Source organism: Lutzomyia longipalpis, chromosome 2 (genome assembly GCF_024334085.1).
Source record: "Lutzomyia longipalpis isolate SR_M1_2022 chromosome 2, ASM2433408v1".
Lineage (NCBI taxonomy): Eukaryota > Metazoa > Arthropoda > Insecta > Diptera > Psychodidae > Lutzomyia > Lutzomyia longipalpis.
In genome coordinates, this window is record NC_074708.1 from 21,476,940 (window position 1) to 21,502,059 (window position 25,120).

At 33.8% G+C, this 25,120-nt stretch overlaps 2 protein-coding genes across 3 annotated transcripts in view; one reads left to right on the forward strand and one right to left on the reverse strand.

Annotated features, from left to right (window-relative positions):
* Window positions 1-25,120, reverse strand: part of LOC129789527 (teneurin-a) — a 383,778-nt gene that overhangs the window by 206,142 nt on the left and 152,516 nt on the right. For both annotated transcript variants that reach the window (XM_055826353.1, XM_055826354.1), the window contains one exon: window positions 5,535-5,616. In XM_055826353.1, coding sequence (XP_055682328.1) covers window positions 5,535-5,616 — 82 coding nt within the window. The remainder of the gene's footprint in view (window positions 1-5,534; window positions 5,617-25,120) is intronic.
* Window positions 715-3,711, forward strand: LOC129789534 (glutamate receptor ionotropic, delta-1). The gene is made up of 2 exons (XM_055826379.1): window positions 715-1,638; window positions 2,893-3,711. Exons 1-2 carry the CDS (start codon window positions 715-717, stop codon window positions 3,709-3,711), a joined length of 1,743 nt encoding a protein of 580 aa, XP_055682354.1.

Consider the following 25,120-nt stretch of genomic DNA (forward strand, 5'->3'; position numbering starts at 1 on the left):
GAAACCTAATATTTTATTAAATTCCAAGTTCATACATCATTGAGCTTTTATAATAACATTTGACATTTCTCTGTTGGGAAATTTTACGGAAATATTTCATATAATGAGAAAAGCTAAATAAAGTCTGTTTTTCATACTGCACACCCCTTACCAACCATCATATCTATTGTTACAAATGATTGAATTAGTTTGAAGTAATAGTTAACCTTTTTGAAAGTTTTAGAAGTTTCTAAATTTTTGGATCTGGGTTACTATCCTGTGTAAAAGATATTATATAGTTGAAAAAACAATCTTTAAAAAATATTAATGTTACAAATTTACAAAACCCATATTGAAAGCTCAAAAAAAACTAGAGCGGAAATAAATGATCTAGTAACGCAAAAACAAAAAAACCTCAATAAATTATTAATTTAAATAGAGGAAGAAGTAACTTTTTTATAACTCCCCGAAAAAGCTTTAATATAAAATTGAAAAATTCAAGTGTGTTGAAACTTTCCCTAACTTTTCCACGCTCTGTTATATCCTGAAGCTCGCGTCTGACAGTGGAGTCATTCATATCGTGTAATTTTCATAACGTAGTTACAATGCGGTGTCTCCCCTTTATTTCCGTCCAACAATATAATCAGGTATCAGTCTCTTGTGAGCCGCTGAGCCGTCTATATCTTGTGCGAGAAAGGATTAGAAGACCTGCCATCCTAATTGGCCGCCTGAATAATGGATGGTATTGGGATTCTCTTTGAGAGTGTCTGCCACAATTTAACATGTGACAGTGCTGCGAATAGTGATGATTATGAGTCTGTGAACATCACATCACAAAGTGGCATGAGTAATATGACATCGGGTGAGGCGAAGGAGATGGTGCTGGATCAGCTGAGGAAGGAGATTAATGGACAAACCCTCAGGGTTGTCACCCTCAATGACTACCCACTGAGCTTTGTGGATACGGTCAATGATACCGCCATTGGAGCTGGGGTATCATTTGATCTTCTTGAATTCTTAACGGAAAAATTTAACTTTACCTACGAAGTTGTTGTACCGGAAAATAACATTGTTGGATCGACGCAGGATTTCGACGGAAGTCTTATTGAGCTTCTTGAAAATGGGAAAGCGGACTTTGCAGCAGCATTTTTGCCCATTTTGACAGATGCACGCGAACGTATCTACTACTCAAAGACAACCCTGGATGAAGGGGAATGGATTATGATAATGACCCGACCAGCTGAATCGGCAACAGGTTCAGGTCTTTGGGCACCCTTTGACCTCAATGTGTGGATTCTTATTCTCCTTTCACTAATATGCGTTGGACCTATTATCTACCTCCTCATAATAATCAGAATGAAATTAACAAAGGACCGAGATCAGCACATCTACTCACTACCTCATTGCATTTGGTTTGTCTATGGAGCACTCATGAAGCAAGGGAGTACTCTCTCACCCGTAGGCGACTCTACGAGACTTCTCTTTGCAACTTGGTGGATCTTCATAACCATACTCACATCCTTCTACACCGCAAACCTCACAGCATTCCTCACGCTATCCAAATTCACTTTGCCCATCAACAATGTGGGAGACATTCTCAGAAAGCAGAAGACTTTTGTCGCAAATCGTGGGGGTGCTGTGGAGTATGCAATCAAGAATGTGAGTTATTTTCATATATCCACCTCCTATATCATTTAGAATCCCTCGGTGGAATTTTTCCAAAGAAAAATTTCTCAAATTTCATGACAAAAATTCATGTGGAGTGAAAAGAACAATAGAGAGCAGACTCAAGCCTAGCCCTCAATTAGTGTCTCCAAATATTATCACTAAAATGTGATTGAAGGAGTACATGTGACAAATTATGGTTATTTACAGAAAGTTAAGCAAATATACACTCGTCATTTGACATTGGTCACATTTGAGATATGTGTGTATATATGGTAACATGTAGGACATCAAGTGAAGTTCAACGTATAGTGCCCTTGAATTTCTACTTAAGGGTAGACTTCTGTCACTAAAGTCAATATATAATTATTCATAAGTTTCAACACAAATACTATTAATACATCAAGTATTATAATTAGTATGGGCAGATGGGTTATCTGAACTTCACTTATCAAAATGAAATCCAGGAATTTAGTATTATTTTTTCATTTTTGTTTGATCTATATGGTGCGTTGTTGCTTTCCACGAAATTGATCATTATGAATTAATTATCAATTAATTAGAAGATTAATTGAAATGAATTTTGGGACATGATGCAAGTTTCAAAAACAAATATTTATATTCGAGATTTATACGTTTCTGGAAATCTATTGAAATTGAATTTTTTTTACTTTGATTTTTAAGAGATTAGTATGAGAAAAAAATTGTCTTAAAATTATTCTAAATATTTATAATTTCAATTATTTTTTAAGCTTGTATTATATTTGAAACTTAGCTCTAAAAAGTCCTCTTTTGGAGTAAAACTTAAACGTATTTGCTAAGAAAGCTTAATTTTTTTTTATCAAGTCATAAAGCTAAATTGTATTCCTAATTAACGCGTAAACAAAGTATGTATAATCCTTTCGTATAAAACTTGAATGGTTTTGTAATTTTCCGGGTCACACAACATAGTCACGATATAGTACACAAACATGTAGGTAAGCATTTAAAGTTATATAGGAAGTCCTCTTGCGTGGTTCACGGTGCGTTGTGGTATTCATTGAAATTTAATAATGTGTTACGATACTTCCTTTAAAAAAAAAGCCCTCCTTCCGCTTTTTCATGTAAACAGGGAGAACAAACATTTTTCACATTTGGTATTTGTTCAGTAATTGAAATAACTTTGCGTGTTTACTAAGCCAATTATTCAATTTTAACCGCGATCTGGGAATTTTCTCTCATATGTATGTTTTTTTTTGCCTCCTGCAGAAAGACGAAGCTCTAACACAACTAAGTCGAATGGTTGAGAAGAATTTGGTGAAATTTTCCATGTCGTCCAATGACACAGACATCCTCCTTCAGGATGTTGAAAAGAGAAATTACTTGTATGTCCGAGATCGTCCAGCTATAAATCATCTTATCTACCGAGATTACGTATATCGGAAGACAATAAGTTTGACGGATGAGAAAATTCAGTGCCCTTTTGCTGTGGCCAAGGCACCCTTTATGACGCGCAAGAGGGCATTTGCATATCCCAAAAATTCATCACTTCACCTCCTCTTCGATCCAGTCCTCTTGCATTTGGTCGAATCGGGGATTGTGAAATACAAACTTTGGCAGGGATTGCCAAATGCCGAAATTTGTCCATCTAATCTTGTGAGTACCGAACGACAGCTGAGGAATGGTGATCTAATGATGACGTACTACATCATGATTGCTGGATTTTGCACCTCAACTGTGGTATTTGTCAGTGAGCTCTTCTTCAGATTCCTCAATACACGAGGTATTTGCATACCGAAGGGTGAACGGGGACATCTCCGGGGGAAATCGAACACACATAAGGAGAATTTCACTGCTGACAGCATGACACCACCACCACCCTATACCACCCTCTTTCATCGTAGCCGAAACATTCTTGGGGGCATTACGGAGCAAAATGTATTCGCTATGCGAGAGACAAACACCCTCCAGAGAAAGAATATCAATGGACGTGAATATGTGGTGGTTCAGGGAAGTGATGGTGTGTCGCGATTAATTCCTCTGCGAGTTCCTTCAGCAGCACTCTTTCAGTATTCATACACCCAGTGAAATCCTTGATGATTTGCACACGCCACATATAACACACAGGGTGACAAAAGTAGCTGCAAAATGAATTTATTTTTTCACAATAAAACTACTTATAATTGCAAAAATTGTTTGTTTTTTTTCTATATTATATTGTTTATAATCTTATTTTATAAGATTTTTCCACTTTATATGACTTGATGAAATACTAAATTTTGGGATATCACAACAAATTATTTAAAATAAAAATATTGAATTGAAAAAAAAATCATTGAAAACTATTTCTGAAGACTTTCACAGTCGCAAATCGGTCAACAAAGCTGAGTCATTCGTTGCTAACTGGGTATATATGTATAACTATTGATGATTGCTCTAAAAACATTTTAAAGCTCGGAGAGTTTTTTTTTTTAATAACTTTTCACTAGTATGTTCATTTTTTTTAAATTTGAAAGATTTTTTGCTAGCCGTCCCGTCTTGAAAAAAAAATGAATGAAATGTAGGTAAAAGGGAAAATTCAGCAACTGTAAAGGCGCAAAAGCTTTATGTGTTGGCACCGCTTACACTACCCCCAAGCAAACCATATTACTTTTCATCCCCTGGAAAATCCCATTTGTGCCGAAACACTCTATATTTACATAGAATTACTTTTATGTTCCTCAAATAACTATCCTTCTTGCAAACATACCAAGTTCAAATATACTGTAGCAGTGTTGAATACATTATACACATGGGTTCCACAATTGCTATCGATATAAGCTTCAACGCATGGGAAGCTGATTTAACAAATATATAGGTACCTATATTTGTGATGGGTTTAAGTATATAGAATTTCTTTATAACGAATTTGTAGAGGACGATTCTTTGCTAACAAGATGCTTTGTAATGAGGTGGAGAATATTTAAATTATTTGCATGGATAACCACAAACTATCATCCTCTTAAGTTCTTCACTCTAAATAAGTATGGTTCAATAATTTTGGAAGCTCATCAAAAACTAATTGCCTAAATTATCAAATTTCAGTTTATTATATATTAATAAATAATTATGTATTGTTCAAAATGGATATATCAAATGTTAATTACATTAAGGGATGGTTCAATTATTTTGGAAATATAATTAAATTTAGTTTCAAAAATATATCGGAATGTCTTTAAACCTTATGGATTTTTAGGTATACACTTTTGAAACAAAAAATGATAGCTTTGACTATTTTTTAAACAAATACGTAACACCACCTTACCCCAGTTTACCTTACTGATTGATCCGTTAAACGAATCACAAAAAACAATCCAAAACCAGTTCACATCAGTTTAATCTATTAAGCATTTCCATATCCGCTCCATACATACATATATGTTGAGTATTATATGTGCGCGACTCACTTGTTTTCCAAAATAATTGCACGTGAATTGGTCTAATTACAATTAAATTTTAATATATGCGAAATAATTGGACATTTTGCAATATTTTCTCCCAAAATATCTATGTTATGCACGTAGTGCGTATAATGTACGCCTTTATATACATATATAATATATAAATAGCTTGATGATTGTGCATCATCAATTTTAATGAAATTAAAATTAATTTACTTGTTATTTATGCACATAAATGTTTGATGGTTAAAATTTTTCTCTTATTCATTTTTCGTTTATCTACTAGAATAGTAGGGTAAACTAATTTGGATGCCATTTTTCAATTTCCATCGCTAAAAGCATTTTTAATGGAATTAAAAGTAAAGTTTTCCATTGAGGTTTTTTCCCTTCGGAAAGCATTACAATGTTATTGCAATTTCATTTTATTTCTCACTCATTATGTGGTGATGTGGTTAAAATTATATCACTCACCTGGCTTGATTTTGAGGACCATTGGACATCGGCGATCGCGCTTGATATCCTGCAGCACGAGGACTTCCCGTCATTAAGTACTCTGAAATTATTAAAAAAAAAAAGAATCATCTTTAGTTCAAATTATTGGAGAAATTTTTGCTGGATGAAAATCATGCAAATTTTATGAAGTCTGCTTAATGAATTGTTACAAAAAATAACTGTGAGTTGATTAACAAAGTTTTAATGTGATTTAAAACAGTCGGTAGACTTATCCAGGGTACGTAGTCAATTGAGATATTAATTACATTTGTCATCAAAAAAATATTCATCTGTAATTAAATTAATTATTGTATCCCCATCGAATCAATTAGGGCTGTTGTAAGTATGCCTAGTACCTTTCATATATTATATTTTTTAAAATGTTTACATCCGCCAGTTGTATATGTTGAAAATTAAATATGTACATTTGTACGCGACAAACAATTGGATTAATTGCACCAAAATGTTGAGCTGATTGATCACTTTTTCATTTCATTTAGCACATGTTGGAGCTCTTTTTTAATCCATTCTGTGTGCTTATTCAGAAATTGTGTTGTTGGCAACAGAATGAACACCAATTGCACTTCAATGGTTTATCCCGAAAGCATTGCGGAAAGTCTGCGTAACACGTCAGTGAGCGAGATCACCATATGGAAAGAGTTGTAAATTAATCATTTTATGTGTACACGGGTAGTTGCTACAAAAGTTTTGACATTTAATCGATTCAGTATCCATTTATTTGATATTTGTAATCTTTAAAGTATAATATTAACGACGGGAAAAAATTAAAAACGAATTCAGTAAAACTGATTTAAAAGAAAGTCAATCATAACGCGTCCAGTTATAAGAGTTGGTGTCCCACAACGTGTAGAAGTTTTATAATGCGTTGTAATACTATTTGTGAGTAAGTATTAGAAGGCAAAGTTGATTTTTTGTAAAATTCAGTAATTTGATGGATAAAAATGCTCATATCTCTGGTTCTATAACACCTACAGAAATTTCTTGACTAGTTTTGGAAAGGTATTAAAACAGGCTATAAATTGAGATAAATTTCAATAATTTTCAAGGTCACCTCCAGAACACAAAATGGCGACTTTTTGTTTTACTAAAACAGTTTTTGGAATTTTTTGTCTCGAAGTAATGGTTCTAGAAGGTTCTGATGTTTTAGAAAGTTGTAGAGAATTGCTAAACCTTTAATTTGATATTAAGATGAGCAAAATCTGTCAAGCAGTTCAGGAGATATGGCTCTTAGAACTTTTCAAATTCAAGAATTTTTCAAATGGCTATATCTTCTAAACGGCGCCATAGAATTTCTTCATTTTCGGACTGGTGAAAGATATTGAGTCAGACTACAACATATCAAAATTCAAGGAAAACGATAACAGATGTTGGAAGATATTGCCCCTTAAAGTTAGGAAATTTTTGTTTTTGAATTTAGCGCCTCTTGCGGATGTTTTGGAAACTTGAAATGTTCTAAACAGTTGTAGGGCTTCTTCAAACCTTTCATTTGATACCAAGATGGTCAAAATCAGTCAAGCCGTTCTCAAGTTATATTTAAAAAACACTTTTTGCTTTAGGCCGCCATATTTACTAAACCGCTTGACCGATTTTCAAGTATGAGTTATCGATGAAAACGTCTCACTGAGTTCTACAACATACTAAAATTTCAGACCTCTAGCTCTGAAGGAAGTGGTTGACACTATTTCAAAATGGCGGACGGCGGCCATCTTGGATTTTAAAAATACGAAAAAATGAAATTTTACACCCACATTTCTATAGAAAACTTCAAACCCGAAGTCTCTATCTGTTACCGTTCTCGAGTTATAAAGCAAAGTTTGGACCACCGGCCGGCAGGCCGGCAGGCCGGCCGGATCAAAAATTTTCCACCACCATTTTTGGAATGTGGGTTGTCTGAAACGTGCTCATACCAAGTTTGAGCCCGATCTGAGGTGGTCAGTTTTTCCGACGATTACAATACTTGGTGTTGGCCACGAAGTGGAACACCAACTAATTTAATGATATTTTTTTTAAACAATATCCATTGGGTTTTCTTTTTCACAAGATAGCATTTCGCAATGAAAATCCCGATAGAAATTGTCAGGTGTTTTTGATGGAAACAAATAACAAATCAATTCCACTCCGAGAAGAATCTCACTTAGAAACCCATTGATGGAAAGCACCAAAGCGCAATCAACAATGTGATGGATCAACAGTGGAGGTTTTTGAAAGTTTCCTGAAAAGAAACATTTCTCAAAAATTTAATTGATTTATCCTCCTCATACAAAAGTTTCCTTGAAATTCCACAAAAGCCAGAGAGCAAGAAGGCATCTCTTTTCACCTTCCTTTCAGTGTTGTCCAATTTTGTATTGCGATTTTATTATCAAATCGTTTTCTCATTTTCTTATTTGAGCGACGGCTTTTCAATTAGAGTGGAAAATTTCTTGTTTTTCCCTAAATATATATCTACAGCCCCATGGGTATGTATGTATATAGTAAAGGAGTATAAGAGGACTGTATCGTAGTTACGAGTTTCAGAAAATCATTGAAGAATGAGAGGGTGGTATCTTGAATTATTAAACAATTCATCTTCCGTCGAGGAGCTATGTATTCTATGAGATGAGAAAAGGAATCAAGGAGTACCATAGCACATTTGTATTGTAGAGAAGGAAGTGGTTATAGGGCTTGGAAGAAAATCAATTACAAAAGTAAACATTAATGGTCGACAAATTTAATCCATCAATTATTTAAAAGAAAATTGTTTTGGTTTCCTCTCTTTTTGTCTTATATCCTCCTTTCAAATCACATTCTTCCACTTTTCACAAAAGTGATACAAAAATAGCATCTTTGATTAGCATAAAAAAAGAGAAGAAAATAAATGAAAATTAAAAGACATTATCTCCAATATTAATTAACTTATAAGAGCAAAGAAATTGAGGATCTAATAAAAAATTACAAAGAAATAATTTCACTTCTATAAATAAAACGCGAAATTTTGTTAAAATCGTTATTTTGTAAAAAGATATCTTATTAGATTTCAGTGTCTCTGTGGATGGAGTGTCGTTTATCTAGCAATAAATTGAATCTAAATTGTATGAATGATCCAAACAACTCACAGGTAGAGAGTGTACGTACAAGTGGGATGCACAAATATTAATTGAGATAACATAGTGTTCATTTAATAGTTTGATTTGCAAAGTTCTCCTCTGGATAATATGTACCTATGTTGCAAAGTAAATTTATTTGTGAAATGTGAGAATTTATTCTCCATTCGCTTAGGAGGATTCTGCTGCACACACAGCTAAGAGACTGTATTTAATGTGTTGTACGTATTTCAGCACAATATATTCCTGCAATTGTCACATCTAAATTAGCCCATATATAGGAAAGTTTTGTTCGTTAGCACCCTCTCGTCTTTCTGCGGCAGACGGTGCATTTGGCGTATACGTTGTACAGGTATGGGAGCACCCCCTTTTTGCACTGGCTTAATGTAAATTGATCACGAGTCTTGAGTGCAAAATACAAGACGGTGTATCTTATTATTTACAGCGAAATCTGCAAAATTACCCCATTTGCTGCTATGAGGCTTGTGAGGTGAGCTTCTATTTATTTAAACACACTAGGCGGAGAAACTTTGCACTTTTTGTATTCCCATGCGGATATACGGCGAAAACTCCCTATACAGTTTGATTCACATGAGCTTTTTTTCGTTCTTCCTGGTATGGTAATGATTTGAGTAAAATTCTAATATCAATAAAATTACATTTTATGATGTTGCGAAAGAACTTTGGACTACTTTTGCTCACGAATGGATGTGCTCGAGCTATAAAAAATAAATTGTCATCTCCTCTGTGACATCGCCTGAAAGTGATTTTTATAAAAAAAAGCTCTCCTTTTTTTAGTATACATATTATACTTCATACGTTATGGCACTTATTTTATTTGTTATATTTTTTCCTTGAAAATTATTTTATCACAAACTATTTTCTACTGAAAAAAATTCTATGATAACAATTTGTGGAAAATTGTTTTAGAGAAAAAATGAAATGGAATACGAGAAATTAATTAATGTTTAATAAAATTGCAGTCATCTTATTTGTGGTGTCACGGCTATTATAACATTTAAGCTTTCCCATTGCGAAAACATACGAGCTTTTTAGATGTTCATTTTTTTTCTTCCTATTTTTTTCTAATCCCCATTTTGCTCTTTTTATTGTATGTATTGTACATAACCTCATTAGTATCTTAATTTATATACCAAAGCATATATACCATGTGTACCAGAATGTGCTCTTTGGCTATAAAATTTATGCTTGAATTTATGTTAATAAAATATAAATGGGAAAGGAACATGGTAAATAAAATCAAGACTTTTACTTGGCAATATGAAACTTTCGTGCAGAAATGATATTAAAAGACGGAAATGATATGTTTACGGAACGAAGGGTCATGCTGTTCATCGTATTCCACTTTCCCATGCGAGACCAGAGTCACTTAAAAATTGATGATGTCACAATATAATAAACCCTGCAATTTTTTTCCCACACCCTCCCACGTAACCTGCCTTTTGGGTGGAACCGTGTCCTGTCCACAGATTCCCCACCACCCATATATTTTCTTGCAATATATTTTCGGGAGAGAACGGTGAAATATATGTACTTACGTATATCCAGCTCGTAAAAGAATGGATAACGATAAAAATATTATACGACAGGAATGGTGGGTAATGTGAGCAAAACCTCAATTCACTTTTGTCGTCCTCCAGAAAAATTCTGAGTGCCGATCATTTGCACAAAGTTTGCGATATATAGAGTTGCTGTAAAAACTCGTGGTAAGAACTTTTTAAGGTTAAAATTAGTATTTTAGATAAGTTGTGAAGTGAAATTCTTCTGATCATTGATCTTCCATCAAACAAAAGAAAAAATTCCATTTTTTTTAGAGCTTTCGGCTTCCTTTTTGATTTTGTAAAGAAAGGAAAGGTTTTATTTTTCTAATAGTTTCTAATATATTTTTTAAAGTTTCTTAGTAATTAAATTCATATGAACTACATTATGTATGTACATGAGACCACCAACGTGACAACTATTATGTATTCTCAAAGAGAATACAAAAAAAAATAAATTTAAAAAATTGCAACAAGGGCAGTTATATGTAAAAGTATTATTATTGCAAAACTGACACATTTTCCATTCTATATGTGATTTATCCTGGTGAAAAATTGAATGAAGTGTAACTACTCTCGAGAGCCATAACTCACCGACACGTTCCACTGTAATTTGTCGACGCTTCACCATGATTTTCAGTTGCGTTCAGATATACAATCAAAAGTTAAAATGCTTCAGTGGACGCAACTGTCATGGGGCTGAAAATTAAATTGAATCAAATTGTCCCCTATTCTTCAGAGTACACACAACATTCAAAGTGAATGCCCCAGTGGGACTGTCCAATCACCGAAATGGATTGGATTAACCCATACAGAATGGCACAAAGGCACAAAAAGTATCTCACGAAAGGAAAGTTCTCTATATATGTATGTGAACACAATCAAATTGTTCCAATGTTTAGCACAATTTTGTCAGAAAGAACCATCAATTTTGCACAATAGTCAATTTTATTTTCAATTCCAATGAAAGAGAAATCTTCACTCTCTATGAAACGGATATGTATATTTTCTTTTGCAAAATGAACTTTCAGTGCCCCAATTACGGGGTAGTACAAGACACTTTTGTCTATCACTGTAGAAGCAAAGTGATTTTTCAAGTGACTTTTTTGGGAGCAAACCTTCACGAAAGAAATCTCTACCGCGACTGAAATAGGTGTACAAAAAAATAAACGTAACAATACTTCCCTAGGAAATAAATGCTTAAACAATTCTACGTTTCTATGTACATTTCTCTAACTCTTATATGTAATAAAATAAAAATTTCAGCTTTTCCCACAAATAGAAACTATAGCTCGAGTGAAGAACACCCACAAATATATTTTCGTATACGCGGTAGCTGAATAACAAATATATTCTATAAATGAACCACCCCGCCTCCCCCCTCTCATTTTGTGTATAAAAGTTTTCTGAGTGAGCCAACGAGTGAACCTTTATTTATTTGCCAAGTAATGTTCTTCGTGTGTTTTTAGCAATATTACTAGTCGTCAGGACATTGTAATAAAAATCGACATTTTTTAGCCGAAAAACGAAGGCCGAATAAAAAAAAACTACACACACAGCTGGATATCATGCAAAATAACTCTTTTCAAACAAACCACATACATCACATTTTACTTTGTATAGCCGAATGAATTTTCCCAACTATGGGAATGTTGAAGGAGAAAAAATATTGTAACGTATAAAGGACGCCACGAGGAAGCAGGGCAAGAACAATAAAAAGAAATTTACTCCGATAAATTAGCACGTATTTTTCCGAGTTCACCTTTTTCGCATATAACATAAATTTTGTACGTATTTAATACGAGAAGTATAAAAAAAATCCTATATGTGTGCCTAGAGATTGCGTTCACGTAGAATTAATGAAGTTTGAGCAGATAAAACGGTAGTAAGTCTCAGGCTAGTGCTGAAACTTTTGTGATTTTCCAAAGTTACCTTCCATAAAAAAAAATATTTGTTAGATTAAAATTTAAAACTCTACAGAAATCTTTTTATGTTGATTCCTTTTGAAGAATTTCATCCATAAAAATCGTTTTCTCTATCATATTGCGTGATATCGCGAAAAGCCAGCCTTTGCACTTTTATAGGGAGCCCCAGAGGGGAGTATGGGTGTGATGTATGTATAAAAGTTTACTGACTAAGCTTTGAGCTTACGGATGAGGCGTGGAAAACAACGTATATGCTCCATTTGAAGTAGCAAAATTTGTGGAGGAAAAATGCATTTTCCATCGAGAGCGTGATGCAGGAAAAAAAGAGTAAAAAAAAAACAAATTGCAAACAAGGCAAAATAGCGAACTGATGGACAAAGTACACAAACACGATCTGAATGCAGAATAATTTCCGAGTTGAATCTGCTAATCACATCTTCACTGTTCGCGGATGGGAATGTGAGAACCTCCCCTGTGGGGCCTTTTCGCTGTTATACGCAACTTTTGCTCCCTTTTTTATGCATACATCGCTATTGAGGCTGATGTTTACTAACCAATAAGGGTGTTACAGGGTTCATGTAGCATATATGTACAGTACATGTACTGTGTGTACATCAGCATTATGCATTATGCAAAATACTGTATGGCATGAGCGATATAGTAAAAATAAATATAGAGAAATAAAAACCGATAAGCAATGAACTGGAAAAATTCTATTGCATATATACATATGTATGTTATATAACAAAAACTTATTATTTTACTTCCATGATAATTATTAGGGGAGGGCGAAGAGAAAAAATCTGTTTGGAATTTTAAAATTGCAATTTCTCCCAAGTTATTTATCGGACACATCTCAATAAACAAATTCTTTGAATTATTCTGTTAATTTTATAAATATCGAATCAACCTAGAAGTTTTAGTGATCTAGAATGCCACATCCGGAAAGGAATAAATAATTAAATAAAAAATATTTAATTCTACAAAAGTTATATGATTGGCTTCGAAAGCATTAAGTGCGCATGTTAAGTCTTAAATTTCCTAATTTAATTCAATTATTTTTTCTAAATTAATTTTTTTTCTGTATTTCTAAATTTGTTTCAAATAAGCTAGGTATGAAACAAAACAGGGTTTAACTAAAGTAATCAACTAACCATAGATGATTATATTTCAAAAAGTATAGAAAAATATTATACATAACAGTGGAATAATTAGGTTTCTCTAAAATTTGTTCTTAATTGTGTATAAGAAGTTTAACTTTAAATTCAGTCGAAATTATAAATTGCGGATAATATTAAAATAGTTTTTGAGTTTTATGCAACTGAAAATTCAATTTAATAAAATAATGGTTATATTCTCAACTCAAGTTGTGTTGTTCTGAATGTCGAAAACAGAGAGAGATACCTCCACTCGAAATTCCCCTTTCGTGATGATTCTGGGCAAAAATGATGAGTTTCTGTGGTACAGACATGGCGGAGGAGAGAGAATTCACGGTGTGATGAAAGTCTCGAGTGCACGAGGTGGGTTTGAATTAAAATCGATTGCCCCAGTTGTTATGTGAATGACGCGCCGTTCAACAGCGCATTTCAGGACTTTCTCTCCCACACAACAATGCAGGATTGTATTCGGGATCTCTTTGCGCCCACGGAGAGCAATTGTCTTAAATCGGCCCAGAGACCATCAATGCGAGGCATGAAGCGTCCATTGGAGCATTCACCAACTTGCATGATTCCACACAATTTGTATCAAATGGGGTATAATTGTACAAAAGAGTAAGATTAATTGTGATTAGGGGATCTTCCTGATTACGTTTTTTTTATGGTAAATGATGTTGGAATCTTCAAATTTTCTATTCATGTATGTAATATGTATATGTAATTGAAAGTGGTTGAAGTAATTTTAGGGACATATTGAAGTATAATTTCACCGTCAATAAAAATTGGTGAATATTATGAGAATTTAGTATTTCATATATTACATACGAAATGTACTACCTACATACCTCTTCTAGGGTGAAAATGAGAGAAACAACGAGCATGAAGAAAGGTACAAAGGCAAAGTTTCAAGTGGTTTGGAATTTCATAATTGCAGCATTTGATAAAGTTCCAAAAGTATTTTAATATTGCATTAGTGCAATTGGTGTAAAGTTCACATCATAAGTGCTGGTAAATACGTGCTAAATATGCAATTTTCGCCGAATCATAAATGACAATAAATATTCAAATTATCTCAAATGACGAGATAACTCATAAAACGAATATTTACGGTTATAGAGATATAAATCCGCTGCAATTTTGCATTACTTCCATAATTTATTGAGAAAGGTATACATAACACACCCATTGCTAATTTTATGTAAACTTCTGAAAAAGCATTTTGAAGCCAATTTTTAGTGTTATAATGCACAGCAATTTTCAGGTAAATGTATTTAAAACTTATATAGAGTGGGAGAAGATACTTTATGAGAAATCTTGGAATTGATTCATGGCATAAGACTTCAAGTTTGTGAGCCTTCAAGGGGCACATTCTCATTCCCTTTGGAGAAGCCAAAGATAAACTGCACGAAGTATTTTGCTGGAAGCTTAGGAATTTACACTCAACAGCTAATACCATGAAATACCTTTCTGCAAGGTATTTCTTAAGCTCGAGAGCTACGTAAAGCGCATTTTGATTAAAATTATGTCAATTAAGAACTGCGTTTTATCCATTTTATCCTTTATCTTTCACGTTCCTTCACGTTTATATTCTTGGAATATAATTCATGAATTGCTTATAAATGGTTAAAATGTAGTTTGTTTTCTTATTAATTCGAAAAGGAGCAATTTCTTGGTATAAATATTTCCAGGCGCTTCCATCTAATAATTTACTTAAAAAAATAATAAGTTTCGATGCAGTTGAGGATTTCACTAAAAAAAACATAGGAGACGTGGAAAAGTCAACATAAAAAATAACCAATGACGAATGATAAAAAAAATTCATAATAATTAATTACAATTTGTCAACTTTAAAAGACCTTTTAGCTCCTAAAAATATTTCATTTTCAAGGAAACGTGACAAAACGTGGATGAATTGCTGTAGATCAAATGAAAATTTTCTACAGTGAACATCGTAAATTTTAAGGTTCATATAGCAAAGGTGTGGGGGTTACGCAGAATTTCGCAGAGAGATATGGCGTATCTATGTATATCAATCTCCTCAGAATATTAGCCTCCCTCAAATTTAATGACACTTCCCAAAATTTGCGTTTGTGTTGCGTACTAATTATTTTCCTCTAAAATATGGAGAGGCCCTTTTCTTGGCGGGAGCAAAGGCGAAATGTATGTACAACACCCTCTCCTTGAAGGATTAAGGACATATCAATGACAGAGCTAATCGGGGCACCGACTCCACTTGATTTCAATTAGACTGTGTGGAATGTTTATTGATGGTATCATGTGGGAAATTTCCAAGTTGAGAACAATCTATTATGTAGAATGATATGAATTTAAAAGTGCTATGTGCTTTAAGCCAAAAAGATAGGAAAAGCGACACTAAATGATGGGCGGACTGAAGGTGGGTATGGGAGTTGCAAGGGTTCATGAATATTCAAGAACACGCCGGTACAAAAGTATTCGTACATTAGCCGGGGTGAGTGTCAGCAAAATGTTTCATTTATAACTATGTACACATAACATACAATGCTTTTTGCTATGTGTCTAACTACGAAAATTAATTACTTTGTGTCCAGGTTGGGAAAAGTAGAGAGACACTATGTACATACATAATATAATGTTCCTGATGTACATAAAAATACTAACAAGTGGAATTAATTATGCGAGCTAAAATAAATTCAACATACAACCATAACTTCATGCATCATACATTTTCCAACTATATACGGGGGCGGATTGGCAAGCAATATAGGGGCTCACACATTCACCCTATCCGCCCACTGAAGAATTTACATTTCAAATAAAACTCAATGGCATGTTGAATGGTGGTGCTAGTACGTACCCCCACCACACACACACCCACCTCCGCATCTCCCTGCACATGGCATCAAGATTTAATCCACATCCAATACGTATCCAATTTTCCAAGGTGGATATTTAACGATTTTCAAAATGCAATAGAGCTCAGCACTTGTCCATTTCCCACATCTCGCCCATGTTTTATCCTCACACAATCTATATACATATATTATTTGAATCCTCTCCTACTACATCATCCATATGCATATTCTAATCTGTGAAGTGAAAGGCAGGCAAAATTCTCACAGATTTTATTCATAACAATCACCCGAAACTAAAACTATGCATATATGATGAGGAACAACCCTTCCCCCGTCCCGGAACTTCATTTGGGATGTAGAGACCGGAAAGAGCACTGGCTCATCAACCAACACCAAATCTGCAATATGACACGATGGGAGATACGTACATTGAGTATTTTATGTACATAAACAATACATACATATATAGGCACTTCCTGTAGAGCTTTGTGTTATGCTTACACCCTGGACACTATAATGCATGGTGAAATAGAAGGGGGCTTTCATTCTGTGATTGTGTCGAACTGAGATTATAATAAGATTACGAACTAGAAGAAAACAATGCTTTGTTACAATTTATCTTTATAAATAAATAAGCAGGTATAAGCGTAGAGAAGAGAGAGAAAGAATGAGTAGGTAAAATGGTAATAAATGAAACCTCGACTTTATATAATTATATCATTATTAATATTACTAACTGTTAAATTTTATACTAAAGGAAAGTATGATGGAGCGGAGTTGCTTTCCATGAAATAAGATCATTGTTATGGAATTATACACTTTATTTAAGGAAAAAAGATATTTTTGTGCTTTTCATAAAATAAATAAATATTTAGAATAGCTTATATTATTTCTTCCAATTAGTTATTAAATATTTAATCATGTCTTTAACGTAGTTAAAGTTCTACGACGTAACTCCTTCTAAAAATTTACTATTACGCACTCTTTTGTTATGGCTAAGTTACGAAATTTACTTGTGTTTAATATAAACCCTATCTTTGAAAATAATTTGCCTTCTCATGTACGATAAGTTCTCCTTTGTGTAACCCTAATAGCCTATGCACTGTAGATTAATTGACTTTGTTGCATTTGATTCGTGTTTGAGGGTACATATTCTGAGTATTCTGTTTTTATGGTTGAACACTATGAAAATTTCGTGAAGCTTTGCAAAAGCTTCCCTAGTTGACGACAATACTGTGCGGGTATTGCAATGTGACTTGGTGAGTGCTACTTGTATGTGAAAGGCTTCTAATAAATCCGAATGTCGGAGGATAGTGTAGAAATGGAATATATTAATATGTTATTGTGGAGTATTTTGGAGGAATCCACATGAGGAAAAGCTTTACTGTGTGAGGGTACCAAAAGCATTCGACGAGCTTAACAATTGCCATCTAATTGCATACATTCTGCGCCAACTGAAAGGTCCCTCACACATAGAGGCCTTTGGGGTCATTGAAAATGCAAAACGTGAGTTGTGTCCACCATTATCTGATACAGTTATAATTGAGCTTTCATCATTCACGTGGTGTTGGCATGCGTGCAGATTCTGTCGCTTCTGGAGAATTTGTCTGTGATTACGTATGTCGTGTAGGCTTTACAGCATATAGCATACCCATTTATTATATATATAGAAAGTGATGAAGAACGATAGAGTTATGCAAATGGAATTATTTTGGACATATTCTCAGTTATATAGTTCTATCTTTACTTGCCGAAATATATAATTATGTCTCACTCAAATTTACAAGGTGAGATTTTAGTTAAGTTTAGAGCTTACAAAGCTTATGTGTAATTATTATTTACATTTGGCAAAACGAGATTTCATGAAGTAGCAGATTTTTAAGATACATAAAAGAATTTTATATATAGTCACACATTGCATGGTCGGTACTCTCACATGAAAAGTGAATGCAGTCAAATTTGCTGTGTAATAGGAAGTTATATGTAGAGAAAAATATAGCTATATATATATGGAACTTGAACGAAAATTTTATTCACATCGAAAGGCTCTCAAATGGGAAAACCAAATATTCTTTCCACTCAATCGAACTCTAATTTAACATGAATTCAATGGAATGAATTTTCATTTTATAAAATGGTGTGACGGTTTTCAATTTTCTTGTGACTGAATATTCATCATGTAAAGCAATTTCCATAAAGTTTCATATGGACAATGAAAAGTTTCAGATTTACACCACCCAAAATATTCTCTCACTCTCTCTTCTGATTTTCCATTGAAATTTGCCGTTTTATTGTTGCACCCATTTCCAAGCACTTCTTTATTTTGCACACCATCATTCAATTTTCATTCATTTTTGCAGTGAAATTATTTTAATTTTTCCATGTGAAAATTTTACACCTAATAATTTTATTCATTACTTTTGTGAAAAGCCAGAAATTTTTGGAATTAAAGTTGAATATGTATTTGATGTGTATAACTGTTTTTAAAGGGAGAAGTGAACTACATTTTAGCTGGTTATTTTTTTTTATTCACAACATTTAATTTTAATCTTAAAATAAAATTGTGTATATATCATTTACATATAGATATAACATGTTTATATGTAGCATATCCCCTATTGTTTGGTTATATTAGGAAGTGAAGCAATATAAATTGGGTTATATAGAAACAATGAAAAGAATAGCAAAATACCAATGTTTGCAGAAGGATTCCTCAGACATTGCACGAGTAATTAATTTCATAAATTTTCTCCATTTTCACAGTTTTATTTCACCTCACCCCACTCCCCCAATATATTTATTTTTAAAATCACAGCACGGTTTCACTTCAATGAATTCTTTTCTCTGCAGCTTTTGAATTGTATAGAAAGTTTTAATAATTGAAAATTAAAAAAAGAAATATAAAGCGAAAGAACGGTAAGTAAAACTTACGGGCTGTGATTCTTTCTTTGTCAGTGAAATGTGAAATTGACGGAAAATTGAGGATGGGCAAATTTTGAGGAAGGCTTTCTCGCGCACCGAATCACAGCCAACGCGCAGATAATTTGTGAGAAGCCTTAATCGTGGGCGTTGGCTGTGATTCGGTACGCGAGAAAGCCTTCCTCAAAATTTGCCCATCCTCAATTTTCCGTCAATGTCACATTTCACTGACAAAGAAAGAATCACAGCCCGTAAGTTTTACTTACCGTTCTTTCGCTTTATACTGTTCCATCCATGCTATATTTAATTTTTATCTTTGCAGTTTATATATATTTATCTTTGTATTTTTATATGTATATATATATAATGTGTATATCTATGCATTTATATATATTTTATTTAATTTTATATGTGTATATATAAAACGCCCCGCTCCGCGGGGCGTTGGACTTATGCAACTCAAGATATGACATGTAAACTTTAAAACGCGATATCTCCGGAACGGCTACATAGATTTTCTTCATTTTTGGCATGATGAAAGATATTATAGTCAACTATAATATATCAAAAAATGAAGCAATTCTATAAAGCCGTGCTCGAGATATTCATCGAAAACTCATCGAAAATTTTGTTTTTGATTTTAGCGCCACTTGCGGTTATTTTTTGAACTTGTGATGTTCCGAGCAGTTGTAGGGCTTGTTAATATCTTTCATTTGAGCCCAAGTTGATCAAAATCGGTCAAGCCGTTCTCAAGTTATGAGGAATTTTCGATGAAAAATTGTGACGGCCATATTGGCTAAACGGCTTGACCGATTTTCAAAAATAAGGTATCGTTGGAAAGGTCTTGATGGCCCCTACAACATATCAAAATTTCAGACCTCTAGCTATAATAGGGCCTGAGATATAGCGAAAACAAAATTTAGTGGTTATTCAAAATGGCGGACGGAGGAGTGGGGGGTTGGATTTGACATCATAATCGGATGTCCTCCATCTGATATATGAACTTTGCCGTTGACCGGAAGTCTCTATCTATCACCGTTCTCTTGTAATTTAGCAAAAGGTTCCGGCCGGCCGGCCGGACGGCCGGACGGAACAATTTTTGGCGCATACGTTTTTTGGAATGTAGGGACCCTAATTCGTGCTCATCCCAAGTTTGAGCCCGATCTGACGACTTTCAATTTTAGAGTGTACACAGAAGCTGTGCTTCTTTTAAGAAAGAATCACAGCTAAAAAAAAAGAATCACAGCTAAAGGGAGAAGTTGAAGAAAAATTAACGTTTTTTTTTTTAGTTAATACTTCTAGTTTAAGTTTTCTAGATAATCTAGCAGGACTTTGATGGAAAGTGGTGGTTTTTATTTACACTTTGTGTGTATGACTTGGAGTATTAAAATAAAGATGAGTATGTGGTGTTGTACATTTAATATGCACGAAGCTATCCGCAATCAATATCTGCATGTAAAACCAAATTATAAATTTACATTAATTTTGAACGCATGTCTGAACATATCTCAGCTATATTTCATGCGGTGGTGGTGCGGAAAAGATTTCCACACCGAGTGAGTCACGCTCCCTGTGTATTTTCCTGGCATATCCTTACTCATGGGAGAAGGCATACACAGGCGAGGATTCCAAGGAAAATCTCAGCATCATCCACAGGAGTATACCTTCTCACTTTCGTGATGTATGGAATCCCTTTGCTTTCTGCACCACCCCCAAGTCACTTGGATGTTATACAACAAAAATATCTCTTACACATAGCTTGTGATATACTATACTATATATGTAGTATGTGCAAAAAGTATTATATGGCTATATGTGTAGCAGAGCCAAAGGACCAGACTGAATATATTTTCGACTAATTTATACACTAGTGGGGAACATTAAGGATCTTCCTTCTCGAGCATTTGAGAGCTTCTTTCACTGTTACATCATTCACCCCCATGGCAACCCTCTATAGGACGGTGCTCCCCTTTCATCACACTCACTCTCAAGTTTCAGTTCATATTTCATGTTTCACTGGACACCCTCGAAATTGATGCATCCCAGGGAATAAACACACCCTCCTTTTCGCACACATTCAACCCCGCTTGTTGATATAGCGGCCATTCGAGTAGAAATTTGCACCCCGACGGTTACTATGGCATATTACGGAGCATAATGAGGTGAAAAAATTTGTCATAATGTTCACGTTACATAGTAAATTTATGATTTTCCACCCTGCACCCCCCTCTTGCGCCCTTTGCATACGCAATCTTTTGCCTTATACGGAGGAAAAAGAGACATCCTCGTTTGGGGGAATGGCTGAATAAAGAATTCATTCGTACACTCGATTTTTTTGCCCTTTTTCTCGGGGATGACTGCGGTAGAGTCCCAAAATGTACATATATTTTAAAATTCTACATTCAGCAGGAAGAAAGTTTGCACAGCATCATTCTCATTGTAGATCATTTTTTGTTTGTATTATATTTATTTAAATTGAAAGTGCTTCAGTAGCATTTGATGTAGGTCAAAAGCTGGTATGTAATTAAATTACAATGTGAGCAATTTAGTTTGCGTTTACAATCCTATCGATTGAGACAAGGTCAAGAATGGGAAAATTCTATTAAAAATTACTCATCATCTTAAAATTTATTGATTTATAGAAATGTCTCTGGCTTATTTAGAAATAAATATTAGATGATTTTATATAAATAAATGTTGAAGGAAGAGCATTATGAGTCTATGGTTGATTATAGAAATATCTTCAGAAAAATTGTGCTGAACGAGAAAAAAATAACTGATCTTTCTTTCAGACACAGCTTTTTCAAATAGTTTTCATCAAACACAATAAGGTCCATTTCAATTTTCAAGTTAATTTGATTCCTTAATTTACAGAAAGAACAAGAAAATATTCCAGTTTAATCATTCTTCAAGGGTAATGCTATCCTGTGAAAATCAGCTCACAAAAACCAGAAAAAATGGATAAATTAGGTACCTATATTGAAAAATCACAGTCACTGAATTTTTCTTCAAATGGAAAATTTTTATTGCCATTTTATTACCATATTAGGACTTAGTTAATAAAAACCCTACATTTTCGTTACATGGCATGAGAATAACTAAATCTGAAAACTCTTCCATGAGTTACATGAACTCGAGTTAGAAAAAACAACATGCAATTATCAACAAAATTCATTTAGAAGAGGCCTGTCAATCGTCAATTGTATGGATATTGTATGTTTTAAAATTATATCCCTTTTAGATTTTTCAATGAGCATCCGGATTGATGAATACACAATTTACTGGAAGTAGAAATTGCATTTCTTTTTTTTTTTTATTTCAGTTCAAAATTTATCTGTGCAACAGAATGAAACACTGGGATATGTCATGTGAATGCATATACTATACGGTGCAACAGAATACTCAATTAGCATTCAGTGGCAAAAATGGCATGATGTGAATACGGGGGACGCGCAATATGTATTGCTCCAAATGACGCAGCGTTCAGTTCATTAAATACACATATGTGTCCAATTTGCTAATGAATCGGAATAAATGTATTCGACAAGAGTTAAAAGTACCTGAAATCGGAAATTAAAAAGCTCCCAAAAAAGGTATCTCCGGAATACATGATGCTCTAATGCCTATTTATATTACCAGAAAAAAGTAAAATAATTGAAAATCAATATCTTGTATCCGCATTTTAGTGTAGAATAATCTTAAAGGGATAATTTTTTTGGCCACAAAATCCTTGTAGAAATTTCGGAAAATATCCCTTTTGGCGACATACCAACCCTCTTTTCCTTTTTCTGACTTTGCAAAGGTTGAGGTGCAATTTATTGCTAACGTTCGTTGGGACCAACGATGGGGCCACCAAGTAAGGTGGGCAAAAAATGGCATCACCATAAGGAGAGTGAGAGAGTGGATGGGAGGTTGGAACATCCCGTGAGAATGGCACCACACTAATTTAAAAGGTATACGCCTGTAATCTGTTAAAACGTTGGCAAAAGGTTTTCCACATCATTATCACGGCTATTGTCTGGTGAAAGTGTTATGGACCGCATACACTCTAAACTACACTTTCTGCTGAAACATCAAATTACATGAATTCGCCTACATTAAACCATAACCATTCACCTCAAAAACTGATCTCCATTTCACCTTCCTCCCTTAACTAACATCCCTCCTTCTCCCTTTTCCTCGTCTTTTATTGCTCCCCATTATATTGAGAAATTCTCCGCAAGCGAGAAATCTCTTTCGTATGCACCCAAATATATACAATATATGTATGTATATAGCATCTAGAGCAAAATATACATATATAATGCTGTGAGAGCTTTCACGAGCAGATCCTGTTTCTCAAAGGGATATAATTTGCATACGGAGTCTCTGTGTAGACAACTTTATGCTGTATCATGATGTCTGGATTACGTATTTGTCTAGCTGACATGTTCTGTAATTTTCAAACTTTTGAATTTTTATGTATTTCCCCGCAATATCGTGCAAATATCCCGGACTCATCTTCGGGTTATTGACAAACTCAAACTTTGGGTAGCTATGCATATGCAAAATTTGTTGGAACTTGGACTTCAAAAGGGGGTATATATTACCTCTCAGAAGGGACACAAACTAAGAAAATTGAATATATCATACATTGTACGTACAATTTCAGCAGATATTATATGTATGTATATGCAAAGGGGCATAGAAATTCAAGAAAGTTTTGTAAAAGAATATACCTATATCAATTTGCAGCAATTTTAAATTCACATTTATTTTTATATTTAACTAGTCAACCCGAGCCCCCAATCACGTGTGAGCAATCACCATTTTAAGCTATATAAAGGGGCGTATATTAGTTGGGGGGATGAATAATACGGTACCCCGAAAAATTTTTTAAATAAAAAAATCCCGTTATCTGACCCTTCAGCAGGTAGAAAATGGGAAAAAAATCAGTTTTTCTGTGGGGGCGCTATAAAGGGGGGTCGGGGCGGAATCCCATATAGCGCTAGCAACTCGTATTGACCCCCTCTACCTCCATACCAAATTTCATCAAGATCGGCCCAGCCGTTTAGGAGGAGTTCATGTGCCACAAACAAACAAACAAACTTTTCAGCTTTATATATTAAAGAAGAAGAAGAAGATAAATAAATGAAATAATAATATTAAATTTTCAGAAAAACTTAATGCTCGTTGCATAACGAATCTCGTGTATTATGCTTCATTCCACAAAAAAAACGGATTATCATTTTACGTAGGTACATACATGATGTAATGTTGAAAAAATAATTCAATAGTAATTGGAAAAGTGAGATAGAATTGAAATGTGATATGGAGCAATTTATCTCGTTTGATTTAAGTGAAAAAGAAAACAATACAGTGCAACAAGTTATTTTCTTCCACTGCAATTGAGAAGGGAATTTGAATGAAATAGAAATGGGATTCAGTGAGTAAAAGTCTAATTTCAAATGTAAATACATGATGCTGGAGTGTCAGGAAATGCTTGAGACATTGACTGAGAGACAGGATATGGGATAAATTGTTCAAGTTGCAATTGTGAAACGCAAACATGTGGAATATCCCACAAGAGTTTTATCGATTTCTTATGCAATATATTTTCACCAGGGTGGTTTGGTTATATTTTTACAGAGTTGATTATATCAAAATAATTCCATATATGTAAATAAAATACATATTAATGTTTCATTGAGAATTTTTTTATGATGAATATCGTAAACAAAAATATAAATATCCAATTTAATGTTTATGCAATGTGCTTCAAATAAAATAATATTGATATTTAGATTGGGAAATGCAAAAAAAACAAATCATTAACATGGATACCATTATTCCAAAATTTTGGACAAATATACAAATTTTCCAAATATTGAGAGTTTTTTGGATTAAAACAGAAAAAATAAATAATTCGATAACTGATGTTGAAATACTACATAAGTATGCTAAAATGTTTAATTATATGCTTTCAACTATATGAAAATGTTTCAAAAAGAAAATCTAGAAGCGAACTTATCAAAAATAATTTTGAGAGTTTTGTAGAATTAAATCCTTCAAAGTCAATCATAACGCGTCC

Coding starts and splice junctions, on each gene's coding strand:
- LOC129789534 (XM_055826379.1), top strand. CDS start 715: ATGGATGGTATTGGGATTCTCTTTGAGAGTGTCTGCCACAATTTAACA. Junction 1,639..2,892: donor TGGAGTATGCAATCAAGAAT/GTGAGTTATTTT, acceptor TGCCTCCTGCAG/AAAGACGAAGCTCTAACACA.